Source organism: Ictidomys tridecemlineatus, chromosome 5 (assembly GCF_052094955.1).
Source record: "Ictidomys tridecemlineatus isolate mIctTri1 chromosome 5, mIctTri1.hap1, whole genome shotgun sequence".
NCBI classification, from domain to species: domain Eukaryota; kingdom Metazoa; phylum Chordata; class Mammalia; order Rodentia; family Sciuridae; genus Ictidomys; species Ictidomys tridecemlineatus.
This window is the reverse complement of record NC_135481.1, coordinates 198,664,712-198,681,757: the sequence shown is the minus strand read 5'-3', so window position 1 is coordinate 198,681,757 and position 17,046 is coordinate 198,664,712. Positions and strand designations below refer to the sequence as shown.

Here is a 17,046-nt window from a genome sequence, read left to right as displayed (position 1 = left end):
GTGGCTGAGGAGTGGCACTTCATGGTGCCCTGGATTGGGGCTTGCCACTTCCAGCCCAGGCACAGGGACAGCGAGACCCAGAGCCTTTCTGGAGCTGTGCCTTTCACTCTGCCTCCCTGGCTTAACCCAGGAGCAGGCACCCTCTGCAGCAGGGGCCCGAGGTGCCCGAGGTGCCCGAGGTGCCCGAGGCTCTCGGTGTGACGTCTGTGTCCAGGCCCTCACCTGAGGCTGTGAAAGGGGCCACTCCTGGCCCCGCCTTCTCTACCAGAACCCTGCAGGTGGGCTGGCACCTCTGTGAGCCCTGGGGGGGATGGCACCTCTGTGAGCCCGGGGGGGGGCTGGCACCTCTGTGAGCCCTGGGGGGTGGGCTGGCACCTCTGTGAGCCCGGGGGGGGGCTGGCACCTCTGTGAGCCCTGGGGGGGGGCTGGCACCTCTGTGAGCCCTGGGGGGTGGGCTGGCACCTCTGTGAGCCCTGGGGGTGTGGGCTGGCACCTCTGTGAGCCCTGGGGGGGGTGGGCTGGCACCTCTGTGAGCCCTGGGGGGGGTGGGCTGGCACCTCTGTGAGCCCTGGGGGGGGGTGGGCTGGCACCTCTGTGAGCCCCGGGGGGGGCTGGCACCTCTGTGAGCCCTGGGGGGGGGCTGGCACCTCTGTGAGCCCCGGGGGGGGCTGGCACCTCTGTGAGCCCCGGGGGGGGCTGGCACCTCTGTGAGCCCTGGGGGGGGTGGGCTGGCACCTCTGTGAGCCCTGGGGGGGGTGGGCTGGCACCTCTGTGAGCCCCGGGGGGGGCTGGCACCTCTGTGAGCCCCGGGGGGGGGCTGGCACCTCTGTGAGCCCTGGGGGGGGGCTGGCACCTCTGTGAGCCCTGGGGGGGGCTGGCACCTCTGTGAGCCCCGGGGGGGGGGCTGGCACCTCTGTGAGCCCTGGGGGTGGGCTGGCACCTCTGTGAGCCCTGGGGGGGGCTGGCACCTCTGTGAGCCCTGGGGGGGGCTGGCACCTCTGTGAGCCCTGGGGGGGGCTGGCACCTCTGTGAGCCCTGGGGGGGGCTGGCACCTCTGTGAGCCCTGGGGGGGGCTGGCACCTCTGTGAGCCCTGGGGGGTGGGCTGGCACCTCTGTGAGCCCTGGGGGGGCTGGCACCTCTGTGAGCCCTGGGGGGGGGCTGGCACCTCTGTGAGCCCTGGGGGGGGCTGGCACCTCTGTGAGCCCTGGGGGGATGGGATGGCACCTCTGTGAGCCCCTGGGGGGGGGCTGACACCTCTGTGAGCCCTGGGGGGGGCTGGCACCCAGGAGGGTTGTGTCTTCTTCTCTACAGCCTCAGCGCTGCCTGGGCAGACCTGCTTCATCTTGAAACCTGGGCCCATGAGGAATAGGCTCTGACTGGGGGCCAGATGTCCCTCTGCCGGGGGCCAGCAGCACCTGGGCACCCATGCCGGCTTCCCTCCTTCACAGTGGAGGCCCACGGGTGGGGGCTCCTTTGGCTTGGTGTCGACACAGGTGTCCCTCCATGCCCAGGAGCAGGAGGGGCTCGTGTCCCTCAGGCTCCAGTGTGGCCCAGCTGCTCCTGTCCTTGGCCTTAGAGGACAGCCTGCAGCCTTCTGGGCGTGGCTGGGCCCTTTCCCTTCCACCCAGAGAGAGGGTGGCTGGCCCCGGTCCCTTCTCACCGTCCGGAGAGCAGCATGAAACTGAGGTGATTCTGGGTGCAGCAGAGCCTCCCACCGTCCCCGAGCTCTGGAAGCGGCCTTGGCTCAGCGCTGCTCCCCCTCCCACACTCCCGCGCCCTCTGTTCCCACAGCTGGGCTTCCATGATTCCTCATCATTATGACCACATCCCCATCTTCGCCAGCACCATCACTGTGCCAGTAACCACATCCCCATCCCCATTATCATTATCACCACCACCATATCGCCCCCATCCCCACCTCCATCACCATCCCCATCCCCACCATCCCATCACTATTATCATTATCACCATCACCATATCCCCACTGTCCCCACCATCCCCACCTCTATCAACATCACCATCACATATCGTCACCATCACCACCACCCTAACACCATTATCATCACCTCCATCACCACCATCCCCACCTCTATCACCATCCCCATCACCACCATCCCCACCATTCCCATCCCCATTATTATCATCACCATCCCCACCCCATCATCATCATCATCACATATCATCACCATCACCACCATCATCACCATCACATATCATCACCATCACCACCACCCTAACACCATTATCATCACCACCATCCCCACATCCCCACCATCCCCATCCCCATTATCATTATCACCATCCCCACCACCATCCTTATCACCACCATCCCCATCACCACTACAATCACCATCACCATATCATCACCACCATCACCATATCATCCCCATCCCCATCACCATTATCATTGTCATCATCCCCAACCCCATCCTCATCCCTATCACCATCCTCATGACCACCATCATCATCCCCATCACCATGACCACCATCATCATCCCTATCACCATGACCACCATCCCCATCACCATGACCACCATCCCCATCACCATGACCACCATCCCCATCACCATGACCACCATCCCCATCACCATCCCCATGACCACCATCCCCATTCCCATGACCACCATCCCCATCCCCATGACCACCATTCCCATCCCCATGACCACCATCCCCATCATCATGACCACCAGCACCATTATCATTATCATCCCCCTCCTCCTCCTCCTCATCACCATTCCCATGACCAGCATCCCCATCACCATGACCACCATCCCCATCCCCATCACCATGACCACCATCTCCATCACCATCACCATGACCACCATCCCCATCACCATCACCATGACCACCATCCCCATCACCATGACCACCAGCACCATTATCAGTATCATCCCCCTCCTCCTCATCATCATCACCATCACCATGACCACCATCATCATCCCCATCCCCATGACCACCATCCCCATCCCCATGACCACCATCCCCATCACCATCCCCATGACCACCATCCCCATCACCATGAGCACCATCCCCATCACCATGACCACCATCCCCATCACCATGACCACCATCCCCATCACCATGAGCACCATCCCCATCACCATGAGCACCATCCCCATCACCATGAGCACCATCCCCATCACCATGACCACCATCCCCATCACCATGACCACCATCCCCATCACCATGAGCACCATCCCCATCACCATGAGCACCATCCCCATCACCATGACCACCATCCCCATCACCATGACCACCATCCCCATCACCACCAGCACCATTATCATTATCATCCCCCTCCTCCTCCTCCTCATCACCATTCCCATGACCACCATCTCTTTGGAGCCACGGCCTCAGAGGGAGGGAGGACCCCAGGATCTTTCAAGTCTCAGGGCGTCGGCTCCCAGATCTTGAATTTCGCCATACAAACTTAGAGAATAAAAGGATTTATTGGGGGTTTCCAGCCTTTATTTTAATTAAACGAGATATTCATCCCTGGATCCTTGCTGTCTCTGCACAGGGGTCCTGTGGACCCCCTCCCCCCATTACCCTCCTCCTGTGACTCTTGTCCCTGTCATCTGACTCACTTGCAGCAGCATGGCGGGGAGCTTGATAGCCACATCAGGTCCCTTCGAGTCTCAAAGTAACATGCTGAGTCCTCCCACAGCCACCCGCCCCAGTGACCTGGCCCTGATGCTCTCAGCTCATCTCTCTCACCCTCTCCCTGGGCATGGCTCTCTGTCACTCTGACCTCCTGGCTCTTTCTCGGGACCCTGAGCCTTTCTGGAGCTCCTGCCCCCAGTCACCACAGTTCTACCGCCATTGCAGTGGGTTCCCTCCTCAGAGGTGGCTCAGTCACCTTACCTGGGAGAGCGTGCTGGCACCCCTGTCCTCGGGTCCCAGATGTACCTGTTGTGCGCTCACCCCTCTCCTCCACCCCGCCCACCTGCTTCCTCCACAGCCCCCTCCCGGAGGGCAAGCTGGCTCAGCAGGGGAGGACTCAGCTGTCCCCTGGTGTTGTCAATGACATACTCATGGTCCCCAAGAGGGCCACCGCTCCAGAGTGAAGGCTACCCCGGTACAACAAGGGAGGGGCCGCCTGGCCCCAACATCCCGAGAAGACTCCCCACTGTCTGCCTCTGGTCCTCAGGGTGACGCACCCCGAATCCCCTGGACCCCACTACCCTTACCTGGCCCACCCCTGGTCTGTGTCCTGCCCAGCCACACGAGGCCTATGGCCACTGCTGGACTTGGAGTGCCCCTGCTGGAGCCCTCACCCTGGACACCCGCCACAGGGCACCGCAGCTCAGTGACTGCACTAAATCCCAAATATTAAATTGATGATGGAAATCTAAAATATTAATGTATTCTAATTGAATATTCTCTAATAAATTATCCGAGCATTTGCAGCAATTTGATTTTACTTTCATTTCTTAAGACACTTTCAGCTGCATAAATACAGCCATTAGAGCAATTCAAGCCAGGGGACATTTCTTGCTCAGATGGGGAGGGTGCACACAGGGCTGCACGTTCCCTTCCCATGACTGATCAGACCACAGAACCCAGGCACCAGGTCCCTGGACGACCGCTTTCTCCACGTCCCTTGGGCTTTAGCAAGCACGGTACGAACTCCCGGTAGGCACAGGGAGATGTGTGGTCACGGGGAGGCTTGGGGCAGCTGGGGACAGCCCATCCTGCTGTGCTGGGACCACTGGGGCAGCACTGGCCAGGCCCCATGTGTACTGCCCCCACCTGGCAGGTGACGGGCAGGGCCAAGGGCCACCTTATTTCTGCATTAGGGCTTCTCCACAGAGGCCTTTCCTTGGGGCTGAGCTCATGGCCCAGGGGTGGCTCCCACAGTCAATCTTAGGTAGTCTCCCCGTCCAGTCGTGGTCTCTGTGTCTGCACAGAGGGAAGGTGCCACATTGTCACCATCTGTTTATTGGGGAGAAAAGCCATCACAGCTGGATTCTGGGAACATGTTGGTTCCTTCCCAGGGACAGTCGGTCCTTTATGCCCTGCTCACCATGGCCTCTCTGGCCCCAGAAAACGCGCTCATCAGGGACGGGAGGTCAGCAGACTCTGCTCCGCGGGGACTCCGCTCATGCTCCCACCTGAACCTCTGTAGGAGATTCTTCTAACTCTAGGCATCCCCACAAGAAAAGTATGGAGCCCCCAGAGCGATACCGAGCCGGTTATCAGAAGCAGGGAGGTGCACCCTGCAGGCTTCAGCCCCTGGTCTTTGCCTGGCTGAGTTGTCACGTTGCTGTCATGTGTCATCTACACAAGTCATTCAGCCCCACGGTTCAACCCCCCGGCTTCACCTAGTGAGAAATGAAGGGGAGGTCCCTGTCTTCCACAGTGTCCGTCCCTTCCTGTGGGTCTGAAATTTGGGCTGATGTCAGTGGTTTTCGGCTGAAGAAGGTCCTTCACACTTCCTGTAGGTGTGCAGGTGACATGTTCCCTCAGTGTGCACACCAGGAACGACTTTTCTTCATTCCACCTTGTGGAAGGCATTCTGTTGGGTGTGCAATTGTGGTCACCCCATTGGCCCGTGGCTGCCATTGTTCTGGAGGGAAGTCACCATCTCCCCTCTGCGGCCATCTGTGGGTCTGCTCCCCTCGCTCGGGGGCTTCTCGTTATGGCTGAATCTCAGCAGTTCGACTGTCAGGAACGGCTTTGTTGGATGTATCCTGTCCAGATTCATTACGTTTTTTGGATCTATATGTTTGTTTCTCTACCAAATTTGGGGGAAATTCAACCTTTATTTCTTCGATGAATCTTCTCAATCTCCCTTTTGTCTTTCTCTGGGTCTCTTGTCATCGTCCCACTGAAACTGTATGTTCCAGTCCTCCCACCAGCCATTCCTCAAATGGGACGATCTTATTGATCTATCTGCAAATGCACTGACCCTTTCCTCTGCCTTCTGCAGCCTATTCCTCAGTGAGGTTTTCTTTAGAAAGGACGCACTCTTCAGGTTTATCAGTTCCATTTGGATATATTTTTAAATATCCCATTTTGTGCTGTCTATTCCCCATCTCTTCATTCATTCTGACTACATTTTCTTTAACTCTTTATGTTCAGAAGAGATATTTGAAGTCCCTGGCTGCTGGTTTTAGTAAGCCTTTTCCCGGCCCCTTCTCCCAGTCCTGTGCATCCAGAGGGACAAGGGACAGAGCGACTCATCAGCACCAAGAACAGGACGCCCCGCTCCACACTCTGGGGGCTAATTTCCAAACAGACGGATGAGGCCTTTCCACCAAGGATTGGAATCATCGAACAGAATCTCACCATCGTTTTATCAAATTACAGCTCAGACTGGGTTGTGATTTTCTTCAAGGGGAAGAAGAAAATGCTGGCCGATGGGTGATCGTCTTGACCACAGAAACACAGACCCCCCTGCAGGACGGGCAGCCACGGCAGCTGCTGGGGGCTTGGAGGCACACAAGCAGCAGGTGGCACCCTGCCCAATGCGAGACGCTGGCTTTCTGTGCCAGGACCACGGCACAGAGGTGCCACCAGGCCACTTGGAAAGACATGTGGCTGGCTGGACCACAGTGTGTCAGAGGTCACAGGCCGGCTCCGTGTCCCTGCCCCACCTGCTTCCACACGAGACAGCCTTCAAAACTAACCCAGAGAGCTTCGGCCACCACCAAGAAGGCCCTGCCCTGGGGCCCGCCTCCTCCCTGCTGGCCTCTGCTCTGCACCTCGCAGGCCTCCAGGGACAGGGCAGCCTCGGCCTTCCTGACACCGTGTGCAGAGCTGCCTGGCTCTCGGCCGCCCCCCACGACCCCCTGCCGAGCAGGAAGGGCCCCACTCACCCTCACGAGCTGCTGCGGGAAGGGCCCGCGCGAGTTCTCCGGCACGTTGATGGGGGGGATGACCCAGTCTCGCTTCTGCCGCCTCAGCCCCCCGGAGCGCTGGTGCGGAGGCCAGGGCAGCAGCGTGTCCCTTGGGGGCTGGGAGGGGTCCAGGGTCACGTCTTTCTTCTTTCCTCTCTGCAGCATTGAGTGGAGGGAGACAAGAGTCAGGGGAGTCTGGTTAAGTTTCGCACCTCGGAGAAGCACGTCTGTTAGGAGAACCTGCCGCTCTTGGTAGAGGGAAGCTGGGAATCTGGGAACTCTGGGCAGAGTCAGGAAGACATGGGGCAAGACCCTCATCGATACTCAGGGCCTGGGTTACAGGATTAGAGGGGAGAGGCCGCTCAAGAGAGGCACAGCCACCAACAATGTCACCAGCAGGGTGGACCAGGGCTCCTGTCATTTATTTATGTTTTGGTGCTGGTGACTGAACCCACGAGTTCATGCTTGCTAAGCACACGCTCCACCATGGAGCTCTATTCCAGTTCAGTAAGGGCTTTGCAAACCCCAAATAATGGGGGAAAGCATGGAAGACCGACCCATTTTAATTTTAAACTCATGTTTATAAAAATATACCCACAAAGCAAATGATAAGTTTGGAAAATATAATGTATAACCAATTTGATGAGTGTTAATAGCCTCTATAGAAAGAGCTCTTACAAATCAATAAGAAATAACGAACTATTTTTTCATAACAGGAAAAGGACATAAAAAGACAGCAAAATAAATATTAATGGCTAATAAACTTGTGAAAATGTCCACATCTTCCAGCAATAAAAAATGCAAATTAGAGTGGTGTGTCCTGTCCACCTGTCCAACTGACAAGACCAAGCAGGATCAACACTCACACAGGGAGCCCGTGGTGACTCAGGCTGTGAGTGGGGGCGACGGCAGGGGTGTGGGGTTTGGGTTCAGCAGATGAGAGCCTAATGTTTCTGGCATCACTAGAGCGTGTCCCGCCTCCTCTTTCTGAACTGGGCATGGTGGCGAGAGCTCCGGGTCAGGTGACGATGAGGAATGTGGCCGTCACCTGTGTGAGCCTGTGTGAGCCTGCTGTGCTGCCACTGCGGCTCCCGGAGCTGCTGGGCCCTGCGGCCAGCACAGCCTTCCCCACCAGGGTGCCAGCAGCTAACCAGAGCCTCAGCAGCCCTGCCCGGGGACAGCAGCTCCGCAGCCGAGAGCCTGGGTGGACGAGGGCGTCCAGGGAGATGCGTTCACGGTGGTAAAATCACCAGGAAATCCCTGGATGCCTGGGCAGGCCCTCAGTACAGCCACATCTGGGACGCTGCTGTCACTGCGTGCCACTCTGGGGTCTTGTTCTGTGCTATGGCTTTGCCCTCTACTTGCAGGCTCCCTGGACGTCCCAGGGCAGCGGAGTGCCCACACGGTGCGCGGGGGACACGTTCATGTCCCTCTCCTCACAGCAAGCTCAGCCCTGCCCGGGCCCACGCTTACCTTAGACTGAGTCTCCGGGAGCCAGAGGAGGCAGAGCCTGGTCAGCACAGCCCAAGGCAGAGGGCCATGCTGGCTGGGCACCTGACAGGCTGCCCTCCATCCAAGGGCCTCTGCGGAGCCCAGGACCCAGGCAAGGACACCTGCTGTGCTCGGCATGGTTCTGTGGGCTGCCCCTGCCTTGTGCTAAAAGACGGCGTGGAAATAAGGCTGCACACAGAGCGGCTGCCTGCCGGGTGCAGAACCATCCCGGCACCCGCCCCTGCTCGCCACCAGTGCCTCAGACCACCCGGATGAGGACACCAGGAGCCCCTGCCCCTTCCTCCCGTCGGGCCTGCATTCGAGAGTCTTCAACAATAAAACCCAAAGTGTCCCCTGGGTCACGTCAGAATGAGGGAGGTGTGACGTCATTTAATGTCAGATAAACAACGATAACCGGAGCCTTGTTCTGACACTTAGGTTCCAGGCTCTGGCCCAACACTGTTCCATGCACTCTCCCCCAGAATCCTCCTATCAGCACTTCAGTGGGAAGCTCATCACTCCACTCTGCTAGGGAGGAAGCAGGGGAACTTGGAGAGGCCACACAGCACCCAAGGCAGAGGAGGGCCTGACCAACCCCAAGGACAGAGCACTGGCCAGGTGCCTCCTTCCAGGGCCTGGCTGTCCATGGACCAGCATCCCTTGGCCTGTCCTCATGGGAGGTGTGCAGTGGGCAAGGCAGAAATGGATATTCCTGAGAAGAGGTGGGGGGCGGGCCTTGAGGGTGCCCCCTGCCCTCAGGGCCCCCTTTAAACCGAGGGGCTGGGAGACTCTCATCTCTCAGGCTGGTCCTGGGTCAGCGGCTGGCACCAGGTGCTCGTCAGGAACACGCCTTCCTGGCTGTGGGGGGCGGCAGCTGGCACTCACTGGGCCGCAGGGTGACTGATGGAGCTCTGCAGATGTGCCCTGCCCAGGTCCCCGGCCCACAGGAACGAGGCTCACCTGTCCCCAGGTACCTGCCTCAGGAGAAGGGATGGGCCACTTCTGTTCTGCAGCTCATCTGGAGGACAGACTGGCCAAGCGCCACCTGCCCTGGGGTGAGGGGAGGGGCCTGGCCTGACGCACCACCCCTGGGAGGAAGGTCTGCAGCTGGGGCCCTCCCCTCCCAGCATGGGGCAGAGACAGCCAGGCTCCGCAGGAGATGCCTCCACCCCAGCAGGGCTGCCAGGACCGGGACCGCACCCAGACCCCGCCTCGCACAGGTTCTGACACAGCTGGCCTCCACCTGCTCTGTCTCCATTTGCTACGGAGGAGCTGGCGCGCCGTTAATTTCCCTAGTGTTGTTTAAATAAATTGCACACATTTGCTACTATTTTAAAGCTGTGAGACAAATGTAATAACAAAATCTGGTGAAAATCAATGCCAGACCTGCACAGGCTTCTGCCTGGAAGATGCACCCACTTCTTTGGAAGAAAACCATCGATGACAATTAGCAGTTACCCTGTTGCAATAGCATGTTCTTGTGAACATGCGATAATCTGGGGCCTTTCAGACATGGCATAATCACAGTAGTTATCACTAATGCTCCCAGTTCCTCTTAAAACACTTCCTAGCAGATGTCACCGCCGCTCCTCTTCATTCTGCATTTCTGAGTGGATGGTGTTGGGTAAGGACTGAATGTGACCTCTGCTCTTAATCAATACTACAGAGCACGTCTACATGGGTGTGCATGCAGGCACTCTGCACACACACACGTGCGGTAGGTTTCTGTAGGCACCTGTGCATGCGTGTGCAGATGTGTGGACTTGCACTAATGTAAACGTGTGCACACGCATGTGACAATGCTCATGCACTATACACCTGCATGTGTGTGTTTGTGTATTCTAGGTCGTGCACGTCCTCAGGTATGGAACATCACAGGTTTCTCAAAACCAGCAGCCCAGCAGCCCAGCAGCAGGAGGAGCTGGCCAGAGCCATGAGCTAGTGGTCCTGTAACCGTGGGTCCTGGAGGGTCTCGCTGGCCAGCTGGTCTTTGGTCCTGTGGATCTGCAGAACGAGGAGGACCCAGGAAGTCACCTGCTGCAGCTCTGGGGTGGTGTGACACTGAGAAGGTGTGGTTAGGAGGGTAACTTGTAGGAGCTGCTGTTCGCTTGCAGGATTATTTTAGGAGAATGTTCCGTGGAGCCCCAGCTTTGGCAAGACCAGGTCTGGGCTCTCTTCCCACAGCAGTCCCCATCTGGGCTGCACCGGTCCTCTGCCCCACAGAGTGGGCCCTGACTCTGCTCCCCAGGCTCTTGGATTCTGCCCGGGTTCAGACCCTGTTCCCACCCGTACCAGCTGCCCACCCACAAAGCACTGCCTCTGGTCTCTGGTCTAGGAAGCCCAGCTCCCCCCAGACCCTCCCGCCCGTCCAGGCAGCCCCTGCCTCCCCAGCCCAGGTGGCTCCCCCTTCCTCTGTCCACACTTAGCTTGACCTGGAGGACAGACTGCATCACAGAGAAAGCTCTGCCCAGGGCCACCCATGTCTCCTTAGCCCACAGCTTAGGGAGGGGCCCCAACCCAGGTGGGTCAGCAGGGTCCTGCTGGTCATCATCTAACAGCAAACTCGATGGACAGAAGAACTGCTGAGTTCCCCACCAGTTCAGGGACCAGCCTCCAGCCAGGAGAAGGCAGGAGACATGGCCTGTGGCCCTGCCCTGGGTGCTCACGGTGGCTGCCCTCAGGGCTGGGCTGCGTGACTTTGCAGGCGCTCGCTCATTCAGGCCTCAGTCCAGCCTGCAGGGCCCCGGGCCTCGAGGGGAGGGTCGCGCTCAGACTGAGGGCAAGGGCAGGAGCTCAGGCCCCTGACCTGGGTCCTGGTCCAGATGGTCCAGCCCACCTCCTCCCCCCTGTGCTAACAGTACAGAGCCAGGGTCAGGCAGGAGAGCCGGGCCAGGCAGCAGGGCCAGGCAGAAGGGCTACAAGCAGTTTGGCCCACGGGAGGGGAACAGAGACGCTGGGGGGCATCACACAGGGGCAGGGCACTGCAGGTTAGTAGGAGTGTGTGTGGAAGAGCAGGCCAGGAGGGGGAGCACGGGCTCACATGTAGCAGGACTGGTGGACACCTCCAGGACAGAGTGGACAGCATTACATTAAAGGGATATTTGGAGCCCGGAGGAAAGTGGGGAGGGGGGCGTCACCGCTGCAGAGCAGAGCTGGTCCCACAGGGGTTGCTCCCCCTGGTCCTCAGTGAACATTCACCCCAGCCCTGCCCTCGCTTGTGGAGGGGCAACCAGGGGTCTCCTGCTCAGGGAGGGGGTAAATCTAAGGAGTATCTGCAGATGGTTGGGCTTCAACCATTGTCAGAAGGAGGAGGCTCAGTGACCCCGGACCTGGACACCCGGAAGGGGAGTCCTCCTGCAGCCTGCCTGCTCGGGAGCACCTAGGGTCTAAGGGCGGCAGGAGATGGACGCCAGGGGACAGGCGAGGCGGGTCTGGGGGCAGCCTCAGCTTGGCCCTGGGGTCCATCGGGAGGGTCGTGGGCGGGCCTCCGGATGCAGCCACGTGCTGGTCTCCCCGACGGCAGCTGCCCTAGTACAAGGGGCTGCCAGTCTGGCAGTCCCACTGCTGCAAGGTGCTGGGCCAGGAAGGAGGGGCAGGAGGAGCCCGGAGAGGGCTGCAGATGGCGTGTCCAGGGGCAGAGGCCAGGCCTGAGGAGGAGGATGAGGGACGGACACAGAGCTGTCCAGGCAGCACCCAACACCTGCAGGGAGCCAGGGCATTCAAGGAGCCTCAGGGCTGGGGCCAGGGAGGGAGGGGACACACAGAGGTGTCAGAAAGGTGGGAGGTGGGTGATCCATGTGGCCTGGGGGCCAGGCCCAGGAGCCACAGCCCCCAGGGGCCCGTGAGTGGGGGCACTGGCCGGGATTCTACCCTGCACATCTTGGACCCCAGGCTGGGGCAAGAGAGCCTGTCCTTCCAGCTGGCCTAGGAAAGTCCTCTGCTGGGGTCCCCTGTCCTGCCTGGCACTGTCTCTGCTTAGGTGGGGTGCTGCGCCCTGATTGGCTGACCACCCCTCAGGCCCGCCCCTCCTCCTTGGAGGAGGCCAAGGCCGGGACCTGGGTGCTGGGCCTCTTCCCGGTTCTCTGGGCGCCCCCAGGAAGGAGTCTGGGCCCACATGCCCCCTGGAGGGCCCGTGGGCCAGGTCAGGAAGCCCATGTGCTCCGTCCTGCCCTGGCCCCTGCCCTCATCCCAGGACGTCCCCCCCAAACCCTGCCCCCCGGCTCCGGGGCAGGAAGGACCTGGTTCCTGGGCAGCCCCTGATGGTGGGCAAATCAGGCGAACCCTCCCATCTCCCTGTGCCCCCCCGTGAGATGCCACCACTGGCTTTCATTACCCAAGCGATGACTCCTCGGGAAGGTCCCGCTGTGACCCAGTTTCTCTGATTGTCACCACAGACTGTGACCTAGACTGGAGGCTGTGCTCTGACTTGTGCCACAGATATCAAGGGTCCCTCGCGTGGCCAGCGTCAAGCCCAGGAGTGCGGGGGCAAACCCCGGTTCCCTGCTCTCCTGGTCTCCAGGGCAGGGCAGCGTGAGCTGAGTGTCCTGTCAAGGACGAGAGGGAAGGTGCTGGGACAGCCGCTGCGGGAGCCTGTGTTCCCCCTTCACCACCAGGTGCCCGTCCTGTCAACAGGGTGGGGGGGACGAGCACCTCCAGAGGAAGTGGGGAGAGCAGGGTGTTGCCGGTGGCTGTGGGGTGGACACTGGTGGCCACAGGAAGACCGAGATCAAAGAGAAAGTTCTGGATGGCAGAGATGCTGCGGATCAGGGCCACATCAGGTCGGCCCACCCACTGCGGATTTTGTCCCCTTCCACGGCTGCAGAGTGGTGGGGGACTACAGCAGCCTAGAGATGCCACCAGACATCCTCACTCAGACTCAGAGGCTGTCATCTGTGACAGGGGAGGCCGAGGAGGACAGTGGAGCAGGTGGACCCTCCCAGCCAGGCGAATGCCCCAGCAGAGCCACATGGACCCGGGACGGTACCCCTGCCCAGCTGGCTAGCCCAAGCCTTGGCCCCTGCCGTCATGGCAGGACCATCTATTTGCACAGCTGGGCCATGGGCAGCTCGGGGATCTTATGGGCATCTGAGCTTCCTGTGGAGGGCAGCCTGCCATCTGTGGACACAGGAAGAGGCGCTCCCAGGGAGCCAGGGCTGGGAGCCAAAGCCCCGCGTTAGTCCTGTGGCCCTGAGAGGCTGCCGTCTCCTGCTCATGGCCCACAGTAAGCTGCCCCTCACCTCCACTGCACCCAGGGGTGCCAGCCACCCCCGGCTCCTCTTTCCTGGTTCCACCTGCCTTCCCGGGGTCCAGCCTCTGGCTCCCAGGCGCTGGGGCTTCTCAGGCAGCAGGGAGCACAGAGCCAGGGGCTTCAGCTGGTCCTGCAGCTCCTGCTGGCCCAGATGCTCTAGTATTGGGGACTATGTGCCCCCAGTCCCAGCACACAGACAGCTCCGTGTCTCAGGGTCCTGAGGTCTGAGGTCACTGATGGCACAGGATCAGCAGTCAGAGGGAAACACGTGGAAAGGACATGCCATCTCTGCATGACGAATGAGCGTGACTGGGGAGGGGACAGGGACACGTCACTGCTGTTGATGGCTCTCTTCTGCTGCTCGGCCTCGCCGCCTTCCCGGCTCTGTGGCTTCTTCAGAGCTCTGGGCCAAACAGCTTCCATGAAGGAAGCAATGCCCTGTCCCCACCCTGTGTCCCCCTGCACTGATTTTAACGGAGGATGATCAGGTTTCTTAAAAAGGGGGCACTAGGATCTCCACAGAGAGTGCACTGCTGTTCCTCCTCCTTCCTTTTCAATCCACCTTTGAAAAGGGCACCCTTGGCTGGTCTGCACGCAGGTGTATTTAACCTGTTCAGGTAGGGTGTTGTCTGGCCTGCGAGCTGTTTCCATGGTAGCTCAGGAGGGACAGAATAAAATGGTACTTAAGGAACAACATAAAACAACAGAAAGGTGCCCGCACTCCTCGGCACACGGGGCACGAGAGCCATTCTAAACATGTGCTCTGGGGGCTCTGCCAGGCCATGGCAGCCAGGTCACCTGACACGCGCCCACATCTAGCTGGAGGCCTGGCTTCTGGACCCTGGCACCTAAGGCTGGCCGTCCTGGGTGCTGAGGGTGTTGGCAGCATCCCTGTCCTCTGCCCACGTGAGGCCAGTAGCCTCTCACTAGACACCCAATGGGCCAAGACGTCACCAGACGCCAGGTGGAGAAAAACTTGCTCCAGAGAGTTAAAAAATCATGTGTAGCAAGAAACATGGTAAAAAATCACCGTCCGGAATACAGAGGAAACGCCTTCTCCCTAAGGAAATGACGCTGCGAGTCGGGGGGAAGCACGACCTCTGGCTGGAGCTGCGGCAGCCCTGGGCAGGACCACCCTGCGGGTGCCGCTCAGTGAGGGCCACTCTGTCTCAGTCTGAGAGCCAGGAGGCCACGCTCAGGGTGGGTGAGGCTGGGGGCCTGAGAGTGCAGACAGCTGCCTCCTCTGGAGTCCACCCTCTGCACCTGCTGTCCACTCTGCAAGTGCCCTGAGGGATGGCTCTGACCTGTCACCCCCAAGCCCCTGGGGTTCCTGGCTCACAGAGGCCAGGGGACCTTCGTGTGCACGGGGGGCTCTGCCAGGGCCCCGAGTGGGCTTTCCTGCTCTCCAGCTACAGGGTGGGGCAGGAGCGTGCTCCCTTGAAGGGAATCTCGCTGGCCAAAAGAAACGTGTCGGCCGCCTCCTGTCCACCGTGCTCACAGGGACGCAGAGGACCTTAACCAAACATCAGAAGGCAGCAAGGAGAGAACGGCAGCTGTGTTGGCTGAGAAGTCCCACCTTGATTTTTGCTTTAAACACTGACAGGAGGGCTTTCTTCCCGGGGGCTCTTCACAGGACCCCCACGTCTCGCACTCATGCACCCGTTCACACACATGCCGATGGCAGTCTGGGGACAGTTCTGGGGACCCTCCACATGGCAGCTGATGGGAGTGATCGCTGACAGAACGACACGATGTGCCCTGGGGTTTGCAGCATGGCCAGCCGTGGGGTTGCGCCTGCAGCCAGCCGCCCATGGGCCTCCCGTCACCCTCTATCTGCAGAGGAAGGGCCCTGGACACTGCTGGACTCCCTGTGCTGAGTGTCTCAGCCTGGGATCCACACCCACCCGAGTAGCCGCAGCCCTGTTGGGAAAGACGCGTGGGGCTTGAGTACCGTGGGCAGACACGGTGGGCGATGGAAGGAGGCGAGGGTCCAGCACACACCAATCAACGGGCACTGGTGCCCTTCATGCCAGCCAAGAGCTGCAGCTGGATTCCCGAGGGAGCCCTGGATGCCCACGGAGCTCTGGCGTGGACACCCATCACTACCACCAGCAGCGACCTCGGCTCTGGAGAAGGGACAGCCTTCCCCCCCGCCCCCCCCCCCCCGGGTCTGCGCGTCACGCGGGCCATCGACTCGTGAAGAAGGAACCTGAACTGTCACCGCACACGTCGCCCAGTCCCAGGGTGAGCCGGGCCTGCAGCAGCCTCCAGGTGGTGGTGTGGCCTGAACTTGGGGTCGTGGGGTCATTGCAGTCACTAACACAGCCAGCATCTTAGAGGGAGCTGGGACTTCAGGGCTGTTTAGATTGCCTGGAAGCTGCTCCCCGGCCTCCTCCAGAGCCGTCCTTTGCAGAAGGAAAAGGAATGCTGCTGTTTTCTGAGGTGCGAGCTCTGTGTGGTGCTGCTGCCCCTGAACTCCCGGCTGCGTCCCGCAGACTGAGACTCTTGCACAGCTGCCTCAGGGGGAAGCCCCGGGACCTGCCCTCGTGGCCCTGCACCCTGTGGCATCACTTAAAATCCTGGAGCCCTCGGGTGCCCAGGCTCAGGGCCTCAATGCCAGGCCTCTCCTAGAGGCTGCTGGGGTCCTCGCTGGCATCCTCGAGTGTGCTGATCACCCGCCCTCTGCCTTGACCTTCATGCGAGGTTCTCCGTGTGCTCACGTCTGTGCCCAGTGTCCCCGTTGCAGAAGGATCAGCCTGCCCTCATGGCTTCCTTTAACTAAGTGCACCCACAGGTCTGTTCCCAGATGGTCAAACGAGGTCCTGGATGTGAGGACTTCAGCATCTGCCCTGTGGGGGGTCACAGTTCAGCACACACATGTGGGGAGGTGGGAGCTCTGAGCAGAACCCAGGCCAGCGCCCGCCCGGCCACCCGATGCTTCCTGAGTGCTGACTCGCAGGGAAGCCCGATATTAGTTTCATAAATAACAGTTTCTTTGTTGCAAACTGTACCCACAGGTCCCATTGCCAGCTGCAGTGTGACACCAGCCGGGCCACGACAGTGGCCAGGGGAGTTCCATCTTCAGTATTTACTGTGGGGCCGAGTGCTCCGTGAGTTCCTCAGGGCAACTCTGCGCTCCTGTGGGAAATGTGTGACCTCATTTGCATTTTCTAATTGAATTGCTATCAGCTTTCCTGCAAGACTGCACAAAAAACTTCTTCCGGATCCTAGCCCTGCGGTGTCACCATGGAAAGGCTGCCTTCCAGGGCTGCCAGGAGGGGAAGGCGGGGAGGGGCCACCCTTCCATGGACCCTCTGGCTGGAGAGCAGTCAGCTTTACCCAGCGCCACGGAGAGTCGCTATAGTAACGGAGTGGAGGCTGCCCTGCAGGAGCCTCGGCAGGAGGCAGGAAGGGCACAGAGCTGGGAAATGAGGGAACCGGTGACGGTCCTTCAGGGATTTGCT

At 60.0% G+C, this 17,046-nt stretch overlaps 1 protein-coding gene across 4 annotated transcripts in view; it reads right to left on the bottom strand.

The window, feature by feature from the left end:
- The window catches only part of Cdh4 (cadherin 4), a 388,330-nt gene that overhangs the window by 87,517 nt on the left and 283,767 nt on the right, over positions 1 to 17,046 (bottom strand). For 2 of the 4 annotated variants that reach the window (XM_078052088.1, XM_078052087.1), the window contains exon 4: positions 6,823 to 6,999. The exons of the other annotated variants lie outside the window; for them this stretch is intronic. In XM_078052088.1, the coding sequence (XP_077908214.1) occupies positions 6,823 to 6,999 (177 nt within the window). The remainder of the gene's footprint in view (positions 1 to 6,822; positions 7,000 to 17,046) is intronic. 4 annotated transcript variants of the gene reach the window in all.